Genomic DNA, 19,769 nt, shown 5'->3' with positions numbered 1-19,769 from the left:
AATGTAAATAAAAACAGAATGTAATGATTTGCAGGACCATTTCCAAAAATAATTCTGCCAACACAGTTTGCCATGCATCCACAAAGTTAAAGCTCTACTATGCAAAGAAGCCATATGTAAACAAGACCAAGAAACACAGCTGTCTTCCCTTGGCCAAACCTCATTTAAAATGGACTGAGGCAAAAAAAATGGAAAACTGTTCTGTGGTCAAAGGAATCAAAATTTTTAAATCTTTTTGGAAACCATGGATGCGACACAACGGTAAACATAGCTCTGTACTTACTTTTTTTCAAATGTGTTGCTGCCATTAAATTCAAAATAAGCTAACATTTTGAATTTGATAACAGCAACACATTTAAAAGGTAAAAAATGGTAAAACATCTCAATTTCAACACCTCATATGTTTATTCTCTATTGCAAATAAAATGTTGGTTTATGAGTTTGCAAATAATTGTACTTCACATTTTACACAGCGCCTCAACCTTTTTGGAATTGAGGTTGTACAAAAACGGCTTTCAGCAAAGGTGATGGGCAGAAGTGTTTACCCACTGGTTGGCTGTCCCCTATAAAACTTGGGCAACATAAATCAAAATATTTATCTTTTAGCTACACTTACAGAAATTTAAATACACAGAATTTTTGCATTGAATCAAATTTACTTCAGGAACATAATAGAAAGATAACTGTCAAACCAACATGAACTAAGCACAAAAAAGTAAGTAAATTTGTGTTTGGTAACACACTGCTGTGGGGTGCTATCCCATTCTTCAACCAGCATTTATCAAATGGGACAATGTGGTTGTGTTGGCCACTCTGGCACAAACAGCACACCCAAGCTGATCCCACAAGTGTTCAATGAGGCTGAGGTCAGGACTGCTGCCAGGCCAATCCATACTCTCCACTCTCAAATTCTGGAGGAAGTCTCTGATAAACCCCATTCTGAGGGAGGGAGCATTGTCATCTAAGAGGATAGAGTTTGGTCCCACACTGTGGAGATATGAGATTGCCACTGGTTGCAGAATCTCATCTTGATTTCTCTCTGCATAAGATTGCCTCAAATGATGACAAGCCTCGTTATTTTTAGTTAGGGAGATGCCGCCCCACACCATCACACTGCCTCCACCAAAATATGTTTTGCTATCGGTGCAGCAATCAGAACAGCGTTCTCAGCATCTTCTCCACACTTCGATCTTACAATCCAGGGGAAATTTTGGACTCATCACTGGACATAATGTTTCTCCAAATGTTCAGGTTCCAAAGCATGTGTTGCCAACGCAAACAGGCCTGAAGGTAAAGGGCAGTCATGGCAGGCCCCCTGGCAACTCTATGAGACCAAGGATTGGCTGCATGCAGTCTATTCAGTCTATTCAACTGTCTGGGCTGAGAGTCGTTGAACATATCGTCCTGCAAACCTTGACTGGAAATCTGTAAAAGACAGCCTACAGTTCCTAAGTTCTGACAGGCTGAGGACACAGTCTTCTTGGGTTGTTGAACAAATGAGTCAAAAGCAACGGAAAATAAGCTTTTTGGCATTGTCAGAAAAATTTTTGGCAAATTTTCCATGAGTTAACCCCATAAACTCAGCTCTTCTGCTTATCCCACGAATACATGTTCCTTAAAAAAAGTGGCTTTTAAAGGGAAATAAACAGGCTTTCCAACAGTGTAAGATTTGTTGCCAAGAAGCATTGTTACAATGAAGGAATAATCTACTAAACACAAATTTTCTGACTTTTTTGTGTTAAGTTTAGATACAAATGGCACTTTAATCCCTAGAATCGTATCATGGCTGTATCTCACATGCCAAAATACTCACTTTTATTAAAATGTGGTGTCCTCTGTGCTTGATTTCTCAGGTTCCTCTGTGCGCGCCCTCGATAGTAAAAAGCATGTGACTGCGTGTGCCCGCGGAGGCATGGGGGCGGAGCCAGTGATCCTCCACGGTGATTGTCTCCGCACATAACCTCTCACCAGCGTGGCACTATCTCTGAGGAACGACCGACGAATGGGCTGCTTTAGCGGATCAAAGCTTGATTTTTCTTGACGAAATATACTCAGGGAGGACTCGTATGCGACTCTGTTGAGGATTTACGGATCTATACAAGTGAAAATTCGCGGGATTTTGGTTCATTTCTCGGCGGGCCCAGATACAGCTTTACATCGATAGAGAGACTCAACTCAGGTCCTTTCGTCCTGACATGGACACAGGAATTGTACCCGAAAAGAAAAGGTAACGTTAGTGCTAGCTAATGCTACACAGCGGACTGTATTGTTTAAAACACATAACATAACAACTGTAAGCTGAGTATGGATGTATTTACACACCTTTGATGCTGATGATGGCTTTATTTTGAAGTTAACCGTTAGTTACGCACATTTGTTCGACTGAAAAATGCGTTAACGAGCGGCGCTGTTATCTTTAGCAAGCGGCTAACATAGCTAGCTAGCTTACCAGAACTAACGTATAGACTGCTTACTGAACAATCTATTCTAACTGTCATTATCCCGGGAAATGGCTATCTGGTGTGATTGAACCAAATAATATTATCTTGTTAGATGTGAATTAAACCAAATTGGCAGCCATTGTCGCCACCTTTATACATACAATCCGATATCCTAAATACAATATGAGCTAACTTTTGTTTTGACGGTGCCGTTGTTAAAGTACATCTGAGGTAATGAGGGGTTTGATGTGGATTTAATGCGCTATCATTGACAGTTTTTAGTGAATGGTGCCATGTGATCAACGCAGGAGAGAGGTGTAGGATTTCTGATGAAACATTGAGAGTCTGATAGTGAAGACGGCCTTGGTTGGATTTTCAGTATTACTTTGACAGCGTAGAGTACAGTTTAAGTAAACACATTTATATTCAGTTACATAACCGGGCCTGTGAATCGTGTAGAAAAATTGTTAGCGGGTGTATTTAAACGTTTAAATCTACCAAACATGAAAGAAATGTTTACAGTATCTATGCCACAGTAAGCTACAAGGGCATCACCTTGGTCTTGTCCTGACAAAAAGAACACATTGTTAAGGTGTTATCCTGACTTTTCCATTATTCAGTAATAAACTTCAAGTTTGTGCAGAAAATGTAGCATGATGGGATTTGTCAACCAGAATAACAGGCCAAAGTCATGAATTTTCCTCCTGGGAAATTAAAGGATTAACTTTCCTAAGAACCCAGAATACTCTATTTGTAGGATTTTGAGTAAAAATACAGTGCTTAGATAATGACATGTAAGATTTTGGCTTGATCTCCATGTTGTGGTTTCATAACAGATTTTGTTTCTCAAACTGGTGAGTTACAATTGCGATGAAAGTAATTGAGTGAAACCACCCATCAAATCTGACAGAATCTTTCCGAAATGTTAAGTGTAGTTGAAATTTGAGCTGTTGGTTGACATAATTGTGTGAAAAATGGTACATTTAGTGTTTTTTTTTTTGTGGGATGTGATCATTCGTCCATGCATGCAAAGACTGATCCAGCAGAGTACTGGTCAGAGCATTTATTACATTCAAATACACATTATCAAATAGTCAGGCAGTGAACAAGTTCTCAGACTTTTGTAAGTGAAAAATACGAACTAATTCTGTTTTTTTTCAAGAGTAGGTCATAAGGCTGTTCTCTTTAGTTCATGAAAGTGTGCCTGGAAAAACAGAGATTGTTGCAAAAGTGTACGCGTTTGGAAGCCATAGGTGTACATGCATCCATATATTTACTATCACTGGTTTTTGTGATGAATGAGTACATTTGGTTTTTTTCTTATGATTTCAGTCTTGTGATCCCAGGATAACAAAGCTGGTTTACCATGATAATGTGTTATTTCTCTAACCTTGCAAAGCAGATGGATATGCCCATTTCCTTGTTTCTCACTGGTGAATCCGTCTTGCAAAGCTCCTGTCTGAACTGTTTGGGCCCATTAGAAAGTGACAGCAAGCAAGTAGCAAAAAGAGGCTGGTGCAATTATGGCAGAGGAGCTTAGCGTGGATGCTGCTAAATTGCCAGTTTTATCAGAACTTGACGACGTTTCTTCGTTAAAAGAAGAACAAAGAACAGCATTGAGTTGTTTTCTTTTCTAAAACGACAAAAGTCATGTACTGACATGTCTATAGTTGCCTTAGTTTGCGTTATTCCTTGGTAGCTGCGCACCTGCGGCTATGTCACGTTTTGTTGCTAAGATTGGCCCGTGAAGATGTGACAGACAGAACATTCATCCAATCCCACTCTCAGTTTTTTTCAAATCCTCTGCCCTTTCCCAAATGCTTAGTATTGAAGGTTCTCCAGATGGATGTGTTAAACAAATCTATCTGCCGTGTAAGGTTATTATTTCTAAGATCTCCAGAAACAACCAAAATATATACAATAGCGGGAGATGGTGTGAAGCACAGCGCGTGCACACGTCCCCCCAGGGCTACTGTAATGATGCACCCTCGAAACATGTTTGTTTTGCCTGTATCTTTGCTCAGTCAGATGTTCTGTTCCATCTTACATCAGCATTTCTCTAGATTTCATCGATTGAAATAAAAATGTTCAGAGATTCAGGTTGCAACTTCTCATTAAGGAGGTGGTGATGGGTCCTGAGGCTAGATCAGTTGGAAGTCACTGGTTTAGATGACACACTTGGTACAGATTCAGACATTCATAATAGTGACATGCGTTGTCAAAATATGGTCCTTATTCGGCTTTCATCTGCGTAACAAAAATTCTTTGATAGAGAGCATTTTGGAAAAGGCAACATCTTAAATTATAAACGTAATTCAGTCTTGGTGTCAAAGATTCCAGATGTCTTGTATGAAACTAATGTAATTATGTAATTAGTAAAATTGATATCAAATCTAAATTAATTGATCAAAAGCTTGACGAAACAGTAAAAAATGTTTAATGGTTAGTACTGGGATAGTATTGGCTTTCTAGTTAGGATCAGTTGTTTGCTTGTAGTGCTTCCCTATAATTGCAAACAGTTTCCTAGATAAAGATATGTTATCCTCAAGTGCATTCAGCGTAGGCTTCATCTGGCAGTTTCAATTTGGTATTTTGTTGAGGTCTAGTTAAAGGGTTCAAATTCCCTTTTGGGTCTGATTCAACATTTTGAGTTGTGGCCTGGTTTGGTTCAGGTTTGGCTCTTCTCTGTGAGGTGCCTTGGTATTATTTCTGTCTCATCTCTTAATCACCCAGTCTTGACGTCAATAGGAGTGGCCAAATGTGTGTTCAGAATCACTGCCGGCAGTTTGCAGCTTGCCCTGAGATACTCGAGTAAAATAACAGTTTGTGTGCAAACTAGTTTGAACTTGAAAAAAAGAACCTGCTAGTGCAAGCCAAAGGGATGTTGGTATGTTTTATTTTTGTGCACATCTTTCTTAGTTGATACAAGAAATGTGTCAAAAAATTGTTTGAATAGGACGTAGAACCACAGCTTTCCATGAATCAAGTGTACACCTTTGTCAGAAACACAGAGAGATTGCTTTTTATGTGTACAGTATACAAATAAAAATATTATGGTCTGATAAAGGAAAGTTGCTCTTTCAATGAAGGTAGATACTCCTTTTTAATCTTCATGAATATTTTTACAGTAGTTACGATGGCTCTCACAGGGTTCAGAAACAATGCAAGGAAGGAAGCATGAAAACAATACTTACAAAAATAATTTCCTTGACAAAGTGCCCATTGTGGCCTAGATTCTTCCAAAAGGTGTATTTTATATTTGGACTAATTTTGTTTTTCTTCTTTAGGTTGAGTCAGTGCTGCTGTCTTTTAATATTGATGCCTTTAAATGGCATTCCTGACCTGATGCCAAATTTCCAATAAGCTCCATGAAAGTCATGTTGAAGAAAATCAATATTTTTGAGATACATAAACAGTAATAGCTTTTTTTTGCTGTTATCTCAGCGAAAATGTTTTGAAGGTGCAGAAGTTTGGCGTTTGCATGTATAAACTTGCATGTATAAATGGAGCTGCAAGGCAGTTTTTTGTGTTACAACAAGTTAAAGGTAAAGGAAAAAGGAAGTGTAATCTTGAGTTGTTTTTGCCCTGTGAACAGCATGGTACATCTTATCTTCTTGCTGATCCTGTCCTGTAAATGCATGTACACTAAAGGAAAATCTCCTACTGATTCCCTTTAAGTGGCTAATGTTAGACTCGCTGTAATAGTCGGCTGGTGAAACCGAAAACATAACATGCGTGCTGCCAATTGCTTGTAGCCTGACTCTGAAATGCATTTAAAATAACTCTTACTGTGCATTATTATTTATTTAAATCTTAGAGAGAGCCTTGAAGTTGCTGAAAACAAACAGATTTAAATGTCAAGCAGAAACCAAATCATAGAAAGGTTTAAGTATTCCTTTTCCACCTGAAGGCCTGTAATAGGTCGTAAAGAGGCTGTGGTACTAAACTGAAGCTGTTTCATAACTCTTCGTAGCTTTAGGGAAAAATAAGCTTGATTTTTTTTCTTTTTTTTCACTGGGTTAACTCATGCCCTGCAGAATTGTACTTTACGCCAGTTTGAATGAATTCTCCAGTCAGATGGTCATGCACAGCATTAGTCTCTTTTTTTCCAAAGCTTGTGTTTTGAAAAGTCCCTTTTTTCATTGCACACACGTCAGAGATGAGGCTTTCTATTAGGCAACACACAGGAAGTCTAAGGATGTGAAATGCTTGCCTTGTTGGAGGAAGGTTTCTAGAATCTACATTTGGTAAATCAGGCTTAGTAGAGTGCATTGTTTGTGTGTTCATTGTGACTAGGCTGAACAGGTTGTCTCAGGATAACAGGAAGAAAGACCAGGTGTATTGAGTGAAATTAACCAAGCTAGTAATTTATGATGCTGGCAGTTTAAAGTATATTTACTAGGCTTAGACTTGTCCTGTAGAGAGGAACAAAGTGTGTCAGCTACTTCCCAGTTTGAAATAGCAAATTGCACAAAACTCTGTGCTTCATTTGAAGATGAACTGTAGTTTGGTAGCATTTCTATAAGAAAAAAAAATGTTAGAACAAACTATTTTATGATTAAATCAACTCACCCTGGAGTACCTTATTTATCAGTGTCCTTTAATATCAGCTGACCGACTGTGTAAACTCTATCATCCCTCCCTGTGTGTGTTTGTTGTTATATGTAGATGGTGCAGTCATGCACTCACCTGCTACATTACTGGATGTTTGCAAACACCTGCCTTAGTGTGCTCTCTTATTAAAAGCTAAAAGGCTGTTCATTGAACAGGTCTTAGTTGTATTGAGCATGATGTGTGTAAAAGTCAGGCGTTGGCAATACTTAAGATTTAAGCTATGATATGACTAAACTAAAATGAGGATACCTGTTTCAATGACCGCAAAAATAAGTCAAAGGCAGCCAATGTTGTGCAATTTCTTGTTTTAATTACCAAAAAAATTTGAGAGGGACCCAACTGCAGTCAAGATGGCCGACATGGGTGGCGCTATACATCCAATCCATGCCGGAAGTCCCATGCGGAAGTTTCTTCTTCGTGTTGGACTCAGCTGCCAGTGTTTGTCAGTCTTTTTTTGTGCCTAAGCCTAACCCTTGGTGCTGGATCTGAAATATATCACCTTCCTCACTGCCTTACCCTGAGCCTAACCACTCGGGTTTTAATGCCTAAGCCTAACCTTAGACGTACGGACTTACGGTTGAGACTTCCGGTATGGATTGGATGTATGTTGGCCATTTTGTCTGCATCAAGGTACTTTTAAAAAATTAAGGATGCATTGATGCATCAGTTTAACATGGGTGTCGGCTGATGTCAGCCCATTTAGCAAACATCAGCCAAGTGATGTTGCATGGATAGATATCAGCTACACATGTTTTTATCTTTTGTGTTAGGTCAATTTCATGCTGGCATCTAGTTTACCTGACTGCTGAACCAAATAAAGAATTTTTTTCTGGGCTGAAGAAGCGGCTGATTGGACAAACTAATTTTTTCGTGGTCAAACATGGGAGAAAATTTTAGCATGTTAGGGGTCTTACACCAAAAGAACTGATGAAAAACATCAGTATATGCCTCCGCATCGGCCAAAATATCACATCAAACATCTTTTTCATTCCAATTGTGGCATCTGCAGCATGCTTTGGAAATTCTAGGTATTTCAGGGCTTTACTCAGATATATGGTGTAGTCAGTCTGTGAGTAAAGTAGCCAGCTGTGGGGTCTGAAAGTCTGCCTCCCTGGTTCATTAAACAAAGTGAGGCACAAGTAATGAAAGGATGACTTGGGAGGGTCTTCCCCAGCACATTTTGAGCATCCATCACTTAATTCTCTGCAATCTGGTGAATATTTAAATAACAGTTTATGGTGGGAATTAAGTTATGTTAACAGCAAACACGGTCATCAACTAATTGCCGACCAAAAAAAATCCAGCAACTTCATACATAAAGCTCACATTGTTAGAATTTGATCTTTTATTTTTGACATCATCATTTTAAAAATGAGTAGTTTAATGTTAAAGATAATCAAATAAGTGTCACTTTTTACTGTTTTCAACACTTAAAATAAAGACTTTGAGGGTTAAAAACTACATATTCGCCAAACAGTAAGGGGAATTTTGTTAATGTTGCAACAAAACATGTTTAAACTTCAATAACTTTATTTTAAATTGATGCACAGTAGAAACAAAATGCATAGGCAACGTGAGCAACATCTTTGTAGTCTTACCTGCAATTTACACATAGGATGACTGCGCCGGGCACTGATGCGTTTCGTATTTAGTCCAACCGAAGGCAAGTAACCTCGCCCACTGGAAGCAAGTCTAGAGTGCTGCACACAGACCTGATCAGCAGGAAGAGATCACGGGAGAACTGCGAGTTCACGCAGGAATAGTATGTCAACAGTGGACTGTTTTACCTTTTGGGGTTAATTTATCATCCTTTCTGGTATAAGTCCATGATATTATTGCTTCCTCCACTGGGTGAGTACATTAGGAAGTTAAAAGGTTAATGTTTGCTTAAAGGATCTGTGGATTTATGTAACATTTTTTGGCTATGTATCACCAAAAGTTAACTTTTCCTTGTCAGTGGCTCCGTTGTAGCTCTGTGACCCTCTGACCTCTCAGTGACTCTTTGCTCTCGCTGCAGGATGAGATGTAATGTTGATTTAGTGATGATTTATGATCAGGAGTCTGTGCATTGTGTTGACTTTTGAAAGAACCGGATATTCTATGCTTGTGACTTCCTCTTCTGGAGCGTTCTGATCGACGGGTATTGACGGAGTTTGGCAGCGGCAGGCGATAAAAATAGACCTGCAGTGTATTTTGAACAAAGCGGAGTGAAGTGTCGGTCCAGGCACACACCGCTGCCGGTCTAGGGCGCCAGCTGTGGAAATGCTCTGATAGACTAGAGAGGGAGTGATTTGCTTTGCAGTATGATTCGCGGTGCGTTCGCTGTATGTGGAAATTGAAGGTAACTGTTTTACAAAGTCAACAACAGCCCCCCAAAAAAACAAAGTAACCGGCTGTATTGAAGTGATTAGTTGGCTGTTTGGCTGACAGCTGGCTCTTGTGGAAAGCTGTCGATGATGATGATGTTTTGATGTAACTGTGCAAATCAGATAGTTATTTCTTGGTTGAAAATGTGATGAAACTTTTTTAAAGCTGTGGTAAACAGCCTTTAGACCAGGTGGGTGTTGTTATCATGACAGGAGACCCTTATCATCAAGGGTAATTCTTTATTCAGTGAATTAGATAGTTGTCTACTGTGTTTCCCTCAGAGAGATAACCTCTATTCATGTTGTGTAGCTGTCTGGTTTGTTTGAACTTGGTGGGAATGCTTCTATTATATTTTAATGCATATCTGGGATCAACAACATTGCCATACCACTATGTCTGTGTTTTGCTGCTTCCTCTGCTACATTTTGATAAAGAAGGAAGGATTTACTCCACCTTGGCCACATGGACCATCACATAAGTACAAACAAGTTAATTAAGACTTAAAGTACAAACTGATGAAAGCCATTTAGGCTCACAAAAACTCAAACTGAAAACATGGATGGTGATACTTTTAACTAGTAAACCACTGTGGCTTTTGCCCCGCAGGCTGACTTTGCTGTCTGTGTTGTCAGCTGGCAATCAGGGTAAGTAGTTCCTGCAGCTGATTGCTGACAGGACTGATAAAGCATTCAAACATTTTATTAAGCAATCCTTTTTTTCTATTGCTTAAACACCAAATTTATTAAAGAGGTTGCAGAAATGGTGTTTTATGATAATGCTAAGGGTTCATTAGCCTTTAAAAGAGGATTCAGTTCATTGTCGCTATGCTTTTCCTTCCTTGCAGTTTTAGATGTGTTGTTTCACTGGACTGGATTATATAATAGATAAGACAATGTTGACTCTCACACTAAACAGAGCTGACAGATAGTGAGAACAGTTCTCTGGTGAATTAGGTCAGCCCCTTGTAACTCAGCTAACCCCAGAGTGATTTTCATTGTACACTGTTTTCCTCTTAATCTCTGATCCACTTGGTCATTAGAACATTATAACAGCACTCACTCTTAATAGAAAAGCTAAACAAAGTCTAATTAAAGCTAATGAAACTGCAAAACGCTACGTAGTGACATGTCCAGTGGGGAGCTGCAGGGCATGCATGACCATGTGCATTAAGACCATTATGTAACAGCGGCCTCTCGGTCAACCTTTGTTTTAACACCAAGGGATCTGGCTTGCTTTATTTCAATGTTACATGTTAAAGAATGCAGGTAGGATCCTCGTGGTCTTTCTAAGTAGGGATATTGTCCTTGTGGGCCACAAAATAGTCATATTTCACTATTTTAAATCAACTATTACAGGCTTGAAGTGCCTGAAGGTGCAAAAATGTGTACAAATTTTAGTGGTTGCCTTAATTTCCTGAATATGATCTGAATGAAGTTGTCATACTTTGATATTCTTTAAATACTACGTGCTTCAAACGATACAATATGCATAATTTTTTGCTTGACAGTAGCAAAAGGAAGTTGCTGTCCTCTTTGTAACCCAAAGCTGCATGAATGAGGGAGCACTGCTAATTACTAACAAAGTCAGGATTCAGAGGAATAAGACATTATTTTCTGATTTTTTTTTCACAGCTGGTGGTACAGAATTTTCATAATTTTTTTTTTTTTTTTTTTTTTTTTTTGCTGGTGTTTGATTGCTACTTTAGATGCACATCTTCTGCCCACTATGTCCATTTCTCTGCTTCACCCTCTGTCCCAGTCATAACTGTTTTATTCACCAGTTGGCGTTTCTGTCTTTTATTAGGGGCCTTTATCATGTCATAAAGACACACACTTTGGCTTTAGTATCTGTTGCAGACAGACTGAGAGCAGAGACAATGACGGTGATGTCACCTGGTCCTAAAAAGTCTTCTTACAAATTCTGACCTGCAGACTTTTGCTTGCTTGCTCCACATTTGATGCATTAGGTGAAATCTTAATTTTGATCTTTTAATGGAAGACAAAAATAACCCAAAATGTGTGTTGCTGTGGTACTGAAACAGGAGTTGATATTAAAATTCTGGCATTGTGAGCTCTAGATGTGATAGGTGTGACTGCACCATACACAGGTAATTGAGTAGAAAACTAAGACCCATACACTGTGCTGTTTTTGTTGCTGAGTGAAATGTTCTCTTTCCTGTTATAACTGTGCAGAACTACAGCCTAGCTTTATTTGAACAGGATTTACATTACATCATGAGATGTAATGGGATGCAGCAACTGCAAAGGAAACCATTAGTAGTATTCAGTCATCTGGCATTCTAGTGGGAGCACAGTTTAAAAAAAGCTTATAGTTTATCTGTCATGAGATCATCAGAAGCTTAGCTTGTAGCTGAGGGAGATGACTCTGTCTCAGTGTAACATGGCTTTTAGATAATTTTGTGGTGTCTTACCTTTTGAGGTTGGTGGCCAAATTTGTTTAACTGAACTGAAAGGAAAAATTGAAACAAACATGTCAATACAAAACGGGACTTGTTACATAATACTGTAATCAGATGGTCCATGGGGTTGAGAGAAAGAAATGTAAATGTTTGTACATGTGTATTGATTAATGGTCAAACATATTGATGAGTGTATACAGAGGGCCTCGTTTATAATGTGGTCAATGTAAACATCTTTGAGGAGAGGAGTCTCTTTGTATTATGTCACATTAATTACATGTAATTTATCTGCTGGACTTTGTAATGGTTTACTTGTATTTTTGTTTTAGATGTTTAGCGTTCATTGTAAATACTTGCTTCTGTTTTGTGTTTTTGTCAGTCTCCTGTGCTTATAAAAATCTCAGACACAGTCACTATTCTTCTGCTTATGTTTGTGTCAGGTCCTGATTAAACTTTGTGCCCCAAAGGACCCATTTTATAATTTGTTTTTCATAGAACGTTTTATTTTAATCTGAAGTGCTTCTAGCCCCACTCTCCTTTATGAAAAATCTGCCTGTAGCTTTGCCAGGTGAATTGATAGATTGCCATTTATTTAGCTTGTCCATTTTTGTGTTTTAGAGCCTTAAATAACAACATGGCCTCGGTCCATGTTGTAAGTGCATAACCGATCAATTTTGATTGGGTGTACATTTCAAAGCCAAGGGCTTTTGGTCTGCCCCCCTTTTGTTGTGATTCTCATTCAGCGTTATCTAAAGCATTGGAGGTTACGAGGTTGTGCTCAATGAGAGAGATTAAAGTATCTGGCTGCTGTCAGAAGGACTACTGCAATTATGTCAAACACGTGGCCCATCTATTTCTGTAGACCGATTCGTGGTTAGCCTAAAAGCCAGTTTTTTTCTGTTTAATTTTACTTACACAAATCATTGTGTCTTTCAAAACCTGCTGCACTTTGTCAATTTAAAAACCCTTCCACTTGTGTACTTTTTTGCTGTGTGGTGAGAGTCCAGTAAGAAGATGCCTCGATACATTTTTGATCTAGAGTGAAAGTAGTGCAACCAGCAAGAGGGAAGCTTATGTAAAACAAGAGAAAATTAATTCAAGGTTGTTTGTCTTTCAGTGGAGGGTTTCCATCCCTCTGTGTTGTTGTGTGTGCTTTGTGTTGGTGCCAGTTTTCTCATACTCCACCTTGTAGATCAGTGCAGCCAGGCTCATAAATGTCACTCTGATTTGTGTTGCACTGTAGCTTGGCTGTGCACCAACACACAGACAGGCAGGAGAATCGATGTCCAGCCACCCAGCCAATCACTCCGAAGGGCCGGTCTCCTTTTCCCTTGGTTGAAAGCCAATAAGACAGTCACAGACAGCCATGTATGTAAATGAATCAGACAGGGGTCCAGACAGCAGCTGGGCCAGGAGCTTGTTTGTTGCAGACTCCAGCTGCTGCAGCCCCATTGACACACTCTGTATACACTCTGAGCCAGACAGAAAAGATGTCAGAGCATGTCGTCTCCATAGTGGCATCAAAACCAGTTTGTGACCGGTCTGTCGCTGACCCAGCATCACTTTTCTCCCACAGAGTGAGCGCCGAGCGGAGGAAGGAGAAGTCGAGGGATGCCGCGCGATGTCGGCGTGGAAAGGAGTCAGAGGTGTTCTACGAGCTGGCCCAGGAGCTGCCCCTGCCCCACAGCGTCCGCTCCAGCCTCGACAAGGCGTCCATCATGAGGCTCACTATCAGCTACCTGCGCATGAGGAAACTGCTCAGCAACGGTCAGTGTGCGTTGTTTTACCTGCCTGTGAAAAGTTGTCCATATTTTCTTTTTTTTTACATAGAATCAAAGTGTTTAGGATGTTAATTTAAAGAATATAATTCTGATCTTTCAGAGAAGTTGATAGAAAAGTGAGCCCAATGTGAGACACTGAAGAAAACAGAGATAATTAAACACTGAATCAGGTGCTCTAAGAAATCGACTGACGCAGGCACTGCTATAGATCCCTTTGCAGATAAACATGTGGGAACAGCGTGCTGTCTGTGTGTCGCAGTGTTCTCTCCTGACGTTAATTTGAAAAAGAAGGTTTCTGATGTCCTAATTTTCTCGTGCTTTCCTTTTCTTTCCCTACCTTTCTTTATCTCTCCTCTCCCCCCCTTTGTGTTATCTCCTCCAGATGAGCCAATGGCAGAGGAACAAACAGAGCTTGATGAGCAGCTAAACAGCTCCTACCTGAAGGCTCTGGAGGGCTTTCTCATGGTGCTGTCTGAAGATGGAGATATGATCTATCTCTCTGAGAATGTCAACAAGTGCCTTGGGTTGGCACAGGTTGGTGTGTTTTGACCTGCTCTGGGAGGGCAATATAGAGAAAAAGACAAGTTAACTCATACTTCAGATCTTTTTTACAAGCTGTGAAGTCGGCTCATAATACCTATGAAGGACATCCATAAACTGCTGCATTTACATGAACATGAAAACATCTTTTTCTCTTTCTCTCTACTGCAGTTTGACCTGACAGGACACAGTGTGTTTGACTTCATACATCCCTGTGACCAAGAGGAGCTGAGGGAGATGCTGGTCCACAGAACAGGTGAGAGACAGCTGCGTCACATATAAAGACTTCACTAACAGATACACATTTAGTCCCGTCTGAGTGCTCCATTTAGATTCACTCTGAGCTGGCAGATTCTCTCTACAATGCCATCAGAAAAACTTTTACTTTAGTCATTTATGTAATTACTCTCAGATAGGTTTTGGACTGCAGTGACCTTCACTCTGTCACAACAGCACATTAAGTTATGAGCATGTGCCCTGTTGTACTTCCACGAAACACCTCTGCCTTTGATTTTTTTGTCGCTTGTGTAGCTCTAGAATACACTTTATAACATTTGTAATGAATGGCTGCTAATTCAGGCCATGTTTGCTTTTTCCTACTAGGCATTGTGCTTGAGTACATTCTGGTATTATCCAATTCCTAACGTCTGACAGCTCCACTTCCTTAATTTTCTTGCTGTAGCAAACCACAGTGCAGACTCTTTACAGCTTAATAGCTGCTTTACGCAAATATTAACTGTTTTTATAACGACATTTGGTCCAAATGAGTGAGACGCCTGGTGGCAGGAGCGAAATAAGAACACAAAAGTTAATATCCTCTTTTAAACTTCGACAAACTTCCTGCTTATGTGATTTCAGGCTCCAAAAAAGCCAAGGACGCAAACACAGAACGCAGCTTCTTCCTCAGAATGAAATGTACCCTCACAAGCAGAGGACGCACTGTCAATGTAAAATCAGCCACATGGAAGGTGAGCTAAAGAAATGTATAAAATCACTGACAGTTTATTTTACAGTGGATTATAATGATATCTGAATTATTACCGATGTCTTTGTCATGTATTCCCACATTGAATGTTCGGGAAGCTTTTCAAATTGAACTAACATCTAAAGCATTAATCATTTAATCTATTTCATTATTCTGTCAACCTTTAAAAATGGCGTGAAAGACATTGATTATAGTTTAATGGCCCTTAACCTCTCAATCTGCCTGCTGTGGGGGCCATCATTTGACTCAGTAATGATGTGTCTATTATGCAACAAAGTACTTTGAACATTTTATCTGAGAGCTGTTTCTTAAATTTGCTGAAGCCATGATTTATTTGAGTTATATCGGCTTCTTGGTGAAGACTGGAAAGATCAATGAGACCAAATGAGAGTAAAATTAGAGCATTACACTAGTCTTGATAGAAATGAAAAAGTCACGTCATATGATGCATGTAAATATAAATATTATCAGTAAACTGGTTATGAACCTAAATCAGAAGGAGTTGAGGATACATACGTAAACTGGAATGATCAACAAACCAAAAATTATGTGAGATGTGTTTTTCATGTCAAAATCCCTCACATTAAACACTGAGATATATAAACTGGGATTATCAATGTGTCAATTCTGCTTCAAGTGTTGTAACTCTCCTGTTGTCTCTGTAGGTGCTTCAGTGCTCAGGTCATGTCCAAGTACATGACAGCCACAGTGAGCAGACCTCCAACGGGCAGATAGAGCCTCCTTTCCCCTACTTGGTTTTAATCTGCGACCCAATCCCTCACCCATCCAACATTGAGGTCCCTTTGGACACCAAGACCTTCCTCAGCCGCCACACGATGGACATGAAGTTCACTTACTGTGACGAGAGGTGAGTTTGTTCATTCAGGTGAATAGAACATGTCTAAGAAGCTTAACATGGATCAAACTCCAGTAGTAGTGCTCAGTGAGTTTGGAGTTGATTAGTCACACGGAGCCACCTAGTGGCCAGTTTGCATATTACAACTTCCTGACTTAACTAAAGCCATTACTTTATTCTCTTTTTCCGTTTTAGGATCACTGAGCTCATGGGCTATGATCCAGAGGACCTGTTGAATCGTTCAGTGTATGAGTATTACCATGCTCTGGACTCAGACCATCTCACAAAGACTCACCACAACTGTGAGCATCAAACTTAGAATTGCATAGAGGTTGATTTTGTTATTGCCTTAGATTTGTAATAAATTCCAGCTTTGAATTCTTTTTCCCCTAAAAAATGTCAAAATCTCTGTTTTGTAACTTTTTTTTTCTCTCTGTTTAATGTTAGTGTTTGCAAAGGGTCAGGTCAGCACAGGCCAGTACCGGATGTTGGCAAAGAGAGGAGGCTTTGTGTGGGTGGAAACCCAAGCCACTGTCATCTACAACAACAAGAACTCTCAGCCACAGTGTGTTGTCTGTGTCAACTTTGTGCTGAGGTATGATAAACACAGTTGAAAGAAGCGAGTATTCAGCTTGATTTGTGCAAGTGGAAAAAACTATGTAAAACCCTTAGCAAACCCACTCACAGCTGTGTTGCTTTTTTTCAGTGGCATCCAGGAGGAGAAACTCATCATGTCTCTAGAGCAGACTGAGGATGTGAAGCCCATAAAGGAGGAGCAGCAGGAGGATGAAAAGGCTGAAGTCGGTCCGAGCAGCCAGCCTGACATGTCCCCAACCCTGCTGAAGGAGGAGGAGGAGAAGGGCCCTGAGCTTGATGTGGTCAAGCTGTTCACACAGACGGTGGAGGCCCGGGAGCGGCCCAGCCTGTATGACCAGCTAAAGGAGGAGCCTGAGGCCCTCACCCTGCTGGCACCTGCTGCTGGAGACACAATCATCTCCTTGGACTTCAGCTGCCCTGGTTTGTGCTGTTGTGTACACACATTTAGACCAAACAGAATGTTGTGGATGAAACCGTTGTAACCTCTCTCTTGTCTTGCACAGATTCAGAGATCCAGCTGATGAAGGATGTTCCTCTCTACAATGATGTCATGCTCCCCTCCACCAGTGACAAGCTGGCTCTGACTCTTTCCCCCCTGCCGCCCAGTGAGCCTCTCCATGTCAGCAGCACCTCTAAGGATGTAAAAGCTAAGAGCTATACCCCTGCCTCATCCTCTACAGCGACCAGTCACAGCTCCTCAGAGGTAAGACATAGCGAAGATCATCTTGTGTATTTAGCATAGACGCTTAGTTTTTATGTCCACTAGATATTTTTACTACGATAGTGTTGATCTTTGTCATCTGTTCTGTTTAGGGTGACAGTTCGCTGGATTTCTGTTTCCCCATGGACTCAGATTTCAAATTAGACTTGGTGGAGAAGCTTTTTGCCATTGATCCAGAGCCCAAGACCCCCTTCACCACACAGGTAAACAATAACAGGAGATACTCACGATTTTAAAGCATTAAATCAAGATAACTGATGATAACGGTAATATCCTTTCCCATAGGCAATGGAAGAATTAGACCTGGAGATGTTAGCCCCCTACATCCCCATGGATGATGACTTCCAGTTGCGTAGCCTGAGCCCAGATGAGCCTTTATCATGTGGACCAGTCAAATCCCTTGAGAGTCCTCCAATCAGCGTCACACAGGACATCCAGAGCTACCCCAGCTCTCCATTCAGTGCACCAGGCAGCCGCACTGCTTCACCAGCTCCTCCTGAGCCAGTAAACGCCCCTCATCTTGCCACCATCATTTCCAAGAGGTAAAGTTTTGTTAGTTGTCTGTTTACTGTTTTAGCATAATGCTCTTAGGGGTCAGCTAACCATAACTGCCTCGCTGCAGGACCCCACAAGCGGACAAAGAAGTGTCGCTCAGGACCCTGGCAGCACAGAACACACAACGTAAACGAAAACTGGGGGATTTAAAACAGTTGATTGGACAGGTAAGGCCTCTACATCCAAACATGGTTACAATGAATTTGATTTCATTGACAGACAGGGAGTTTGAGCATCAGTTTTTGATTTTTTTTTTTTTTTTTTTTTTCAGGGAACACTGCCTCCAGAACAAGTGGAGCAGGGCAAGAAGCTGAAGTCATCAGAGTCAGGAAAAACTACAACCATACTTCTGCTGCCTTCAGGTAATCAAATGAAGTCTGTACTAAAAATGCCAGATGTAAAGATAGGCTAAGATTCAATATTCTGATGCTAGGCAAGATTGCCTCAGCCTTGCAGTACACTAAAGAGTTGCACAACAGAGCATCAAAGGAAGAAAGTGAAGAACACTGGTTAGAAATTAATTGGCTCACGATCTTGAACAAAATCTAAGCCCTGTTTTAAACTGTTTCACATAATTCCTCATAATACGTCAATACAGTCATATGTTGTCAGAAACGCACCTGAATAATCACTGTGAATATTTTTTTTGTTTAGATTTGGCGAGTCGCTTGTTGGGCAGTACTGCAGAGGGCACCAGTTCACCTTTCACCCTGCCACAGCTCACCCGCTACGACTGCGAGGTCAATGCCCCCCTACAGGGCCGTCAGTACCTGCTACAAGGAGAGGAGCTGCTGCGTGCTCTGGACCATGTCAACTGAGTCAAAGCTTAGCCTGTTCACTGCTGAACTAAACCGGACACTACAATTTCTCCCTCTCTAAGACCTCCTAATCCAGCCCCATCCCTCTTCCCCTTTATTTATGTACTTTTATGAGTTTGACTTTAGTTTGGCTGCTGTTTGTGCACATCATGTGATCTCTGCAGCATTCCACCGTGACAAACACCATAGCAGCATCTGAGTTTTTGGTGCAAGGGATTCAGACATCATGAGATGTCCAGTTGTTGTCCTTTGTTTTGTTTTTTTTGGTCTCTCCTCCAGGGGAGTCTCTCAGCACACGGCGCCTCGACATGTGACCGTCTTCCAGCAGGTTACCACAGAGCCTGGCGCTACTGCCAGCAGTGTATTGTAAGCTTCAGTCGCACAATTTATATTTTCTTAAAAAGAAAAATATTACCAGCAATATATATTAAGCCTTTTTAAAGTCATTTTAATGGGATTTGAACAATTTTATTTTTTCCTCCCATACTTGTATGTTGTAGTACTTGTACCTAACAAGATGTCTTTAGTCCAGAAGTATGAACATTTTATTTAAACCTTAGCTGGTTTGAATGTTCTCATTTTAATAGCTATCAGTCTTTGAGGTAAATGCATTTAATTGTGTAGCAGTCCAGTACATGTCACTGTATTACTTTACTGTAAGTGTGTTACTGTACATATACCAGGGAAATTTTAATTTACTCAGTATGGCTTCACAGCTTTGACTCGTACTCTCACACCAAGAGTAACTTCATCTTCTGTTGCTTCTCATCATACAGGATCAACTTTCTCTTCTAACATGAAGTAAACTCATGTTTTTGGTTTTAACTGTTTGACATACTCTGGTCAGTTCAAAGAAGAGGGATCTCAGCAGTTCGTATATTACTTGTGTGATTATTGTCATCATGGTAGCATACGTGAGTTAATGGTAGTCAGTTTAAAACCATGGATCCATGACATATTGTTGGGTCTCTCATGCTTCTTGTTGCTGTCTAACATTAAATGGCTTTAATAAAGTGCATCGTTTCAGCTGTCGTTACTGTGTTTTATAAACACTACATTTATCACAGAAAATCAG

General features: G+C 40.3%; 1 protein-coding gene across 1 annotated transcript; it reads left to right on the top strand.

The window, feature by feature from the left end:
• Positions 1–1,928: 1,928 nt before the first annotated feature.
• hif1aa (hypoxia inducible factor 1 subunit alpha a) lies at positions 1,929–19,710 on the top strand. The gene is made up of 15 exons (XM_041812312.1): positions 1,929–2,227; positions 13,418–13,608; positions 14,005–14,156; positions 14,334–14,418; positions 15,021–15,130; positions 15,813–16,015; positions 16,199–16,305; positions 16,451–16,598; positions 16,710–17,020; positions 17,104–17,303; positions 17,414–17,524; positions 17,607–17,863; positions 17,944–18,043; positions 18,148–18,238; positions 18,531–19,710. The coding sequence occupies exons 1-15, from the start codon at positions 2,196–2,198 to the stop codon at positions 18,692–18,694; spliced, it is 2,262 nt and encodes a 753-aa protein (XP_041668246.1). The 5' UTR covers positions 1,929–2,195; the 3' UTR covers positions 18,695–19,710.
• The last annotated feature ends 59 nt before the right edge of the window (positions 19,711–19,769 follow it).

The sequence above is a fragment of the Cheilinus undulatus genome, linkage group 18, assembly GCF_018320785.1.
Source record: "Cheilinus undulatus linkage group 18, ASM1832078v1, whole genome shotgun sequence".
Taxonomy (NCBI): domain Eukaryota; kingdom Metazoa; phylum Chordata; class Actinopteri; order Labriformes; family Labridae; genus Cheilinus; species Cheilinus undulatus.
The sequence above is the reverse complement of the archived record's forward strand: the minus strand, read 5'-3'. Positions and strand labels throughout refer to the sequence as shown.

Bases quoted from the DNA above. Each gene is read 5' to 3' on its own strand.
- hif1aa (XM_041812312.1), top strand. From the start codon at position 2,196: ATGGACACAGGAATTGTACCCGAAAAGAAAAG. The intron at 16,306-16,450 runs GTGAGCATCAAA...GTTTAATGTTAG, and splicing joins CACAAAGACTCACCACAACT to TGTTTGCAAAGGGTCAGGTC. The intron at 17,021-17,103 runs GTTTGTGCTGTT...TGTCTTGCACAG, and splicing joins CTTGGACTTCAGCTGCCCTG to ATTCAGAGATCCAGCTGATG.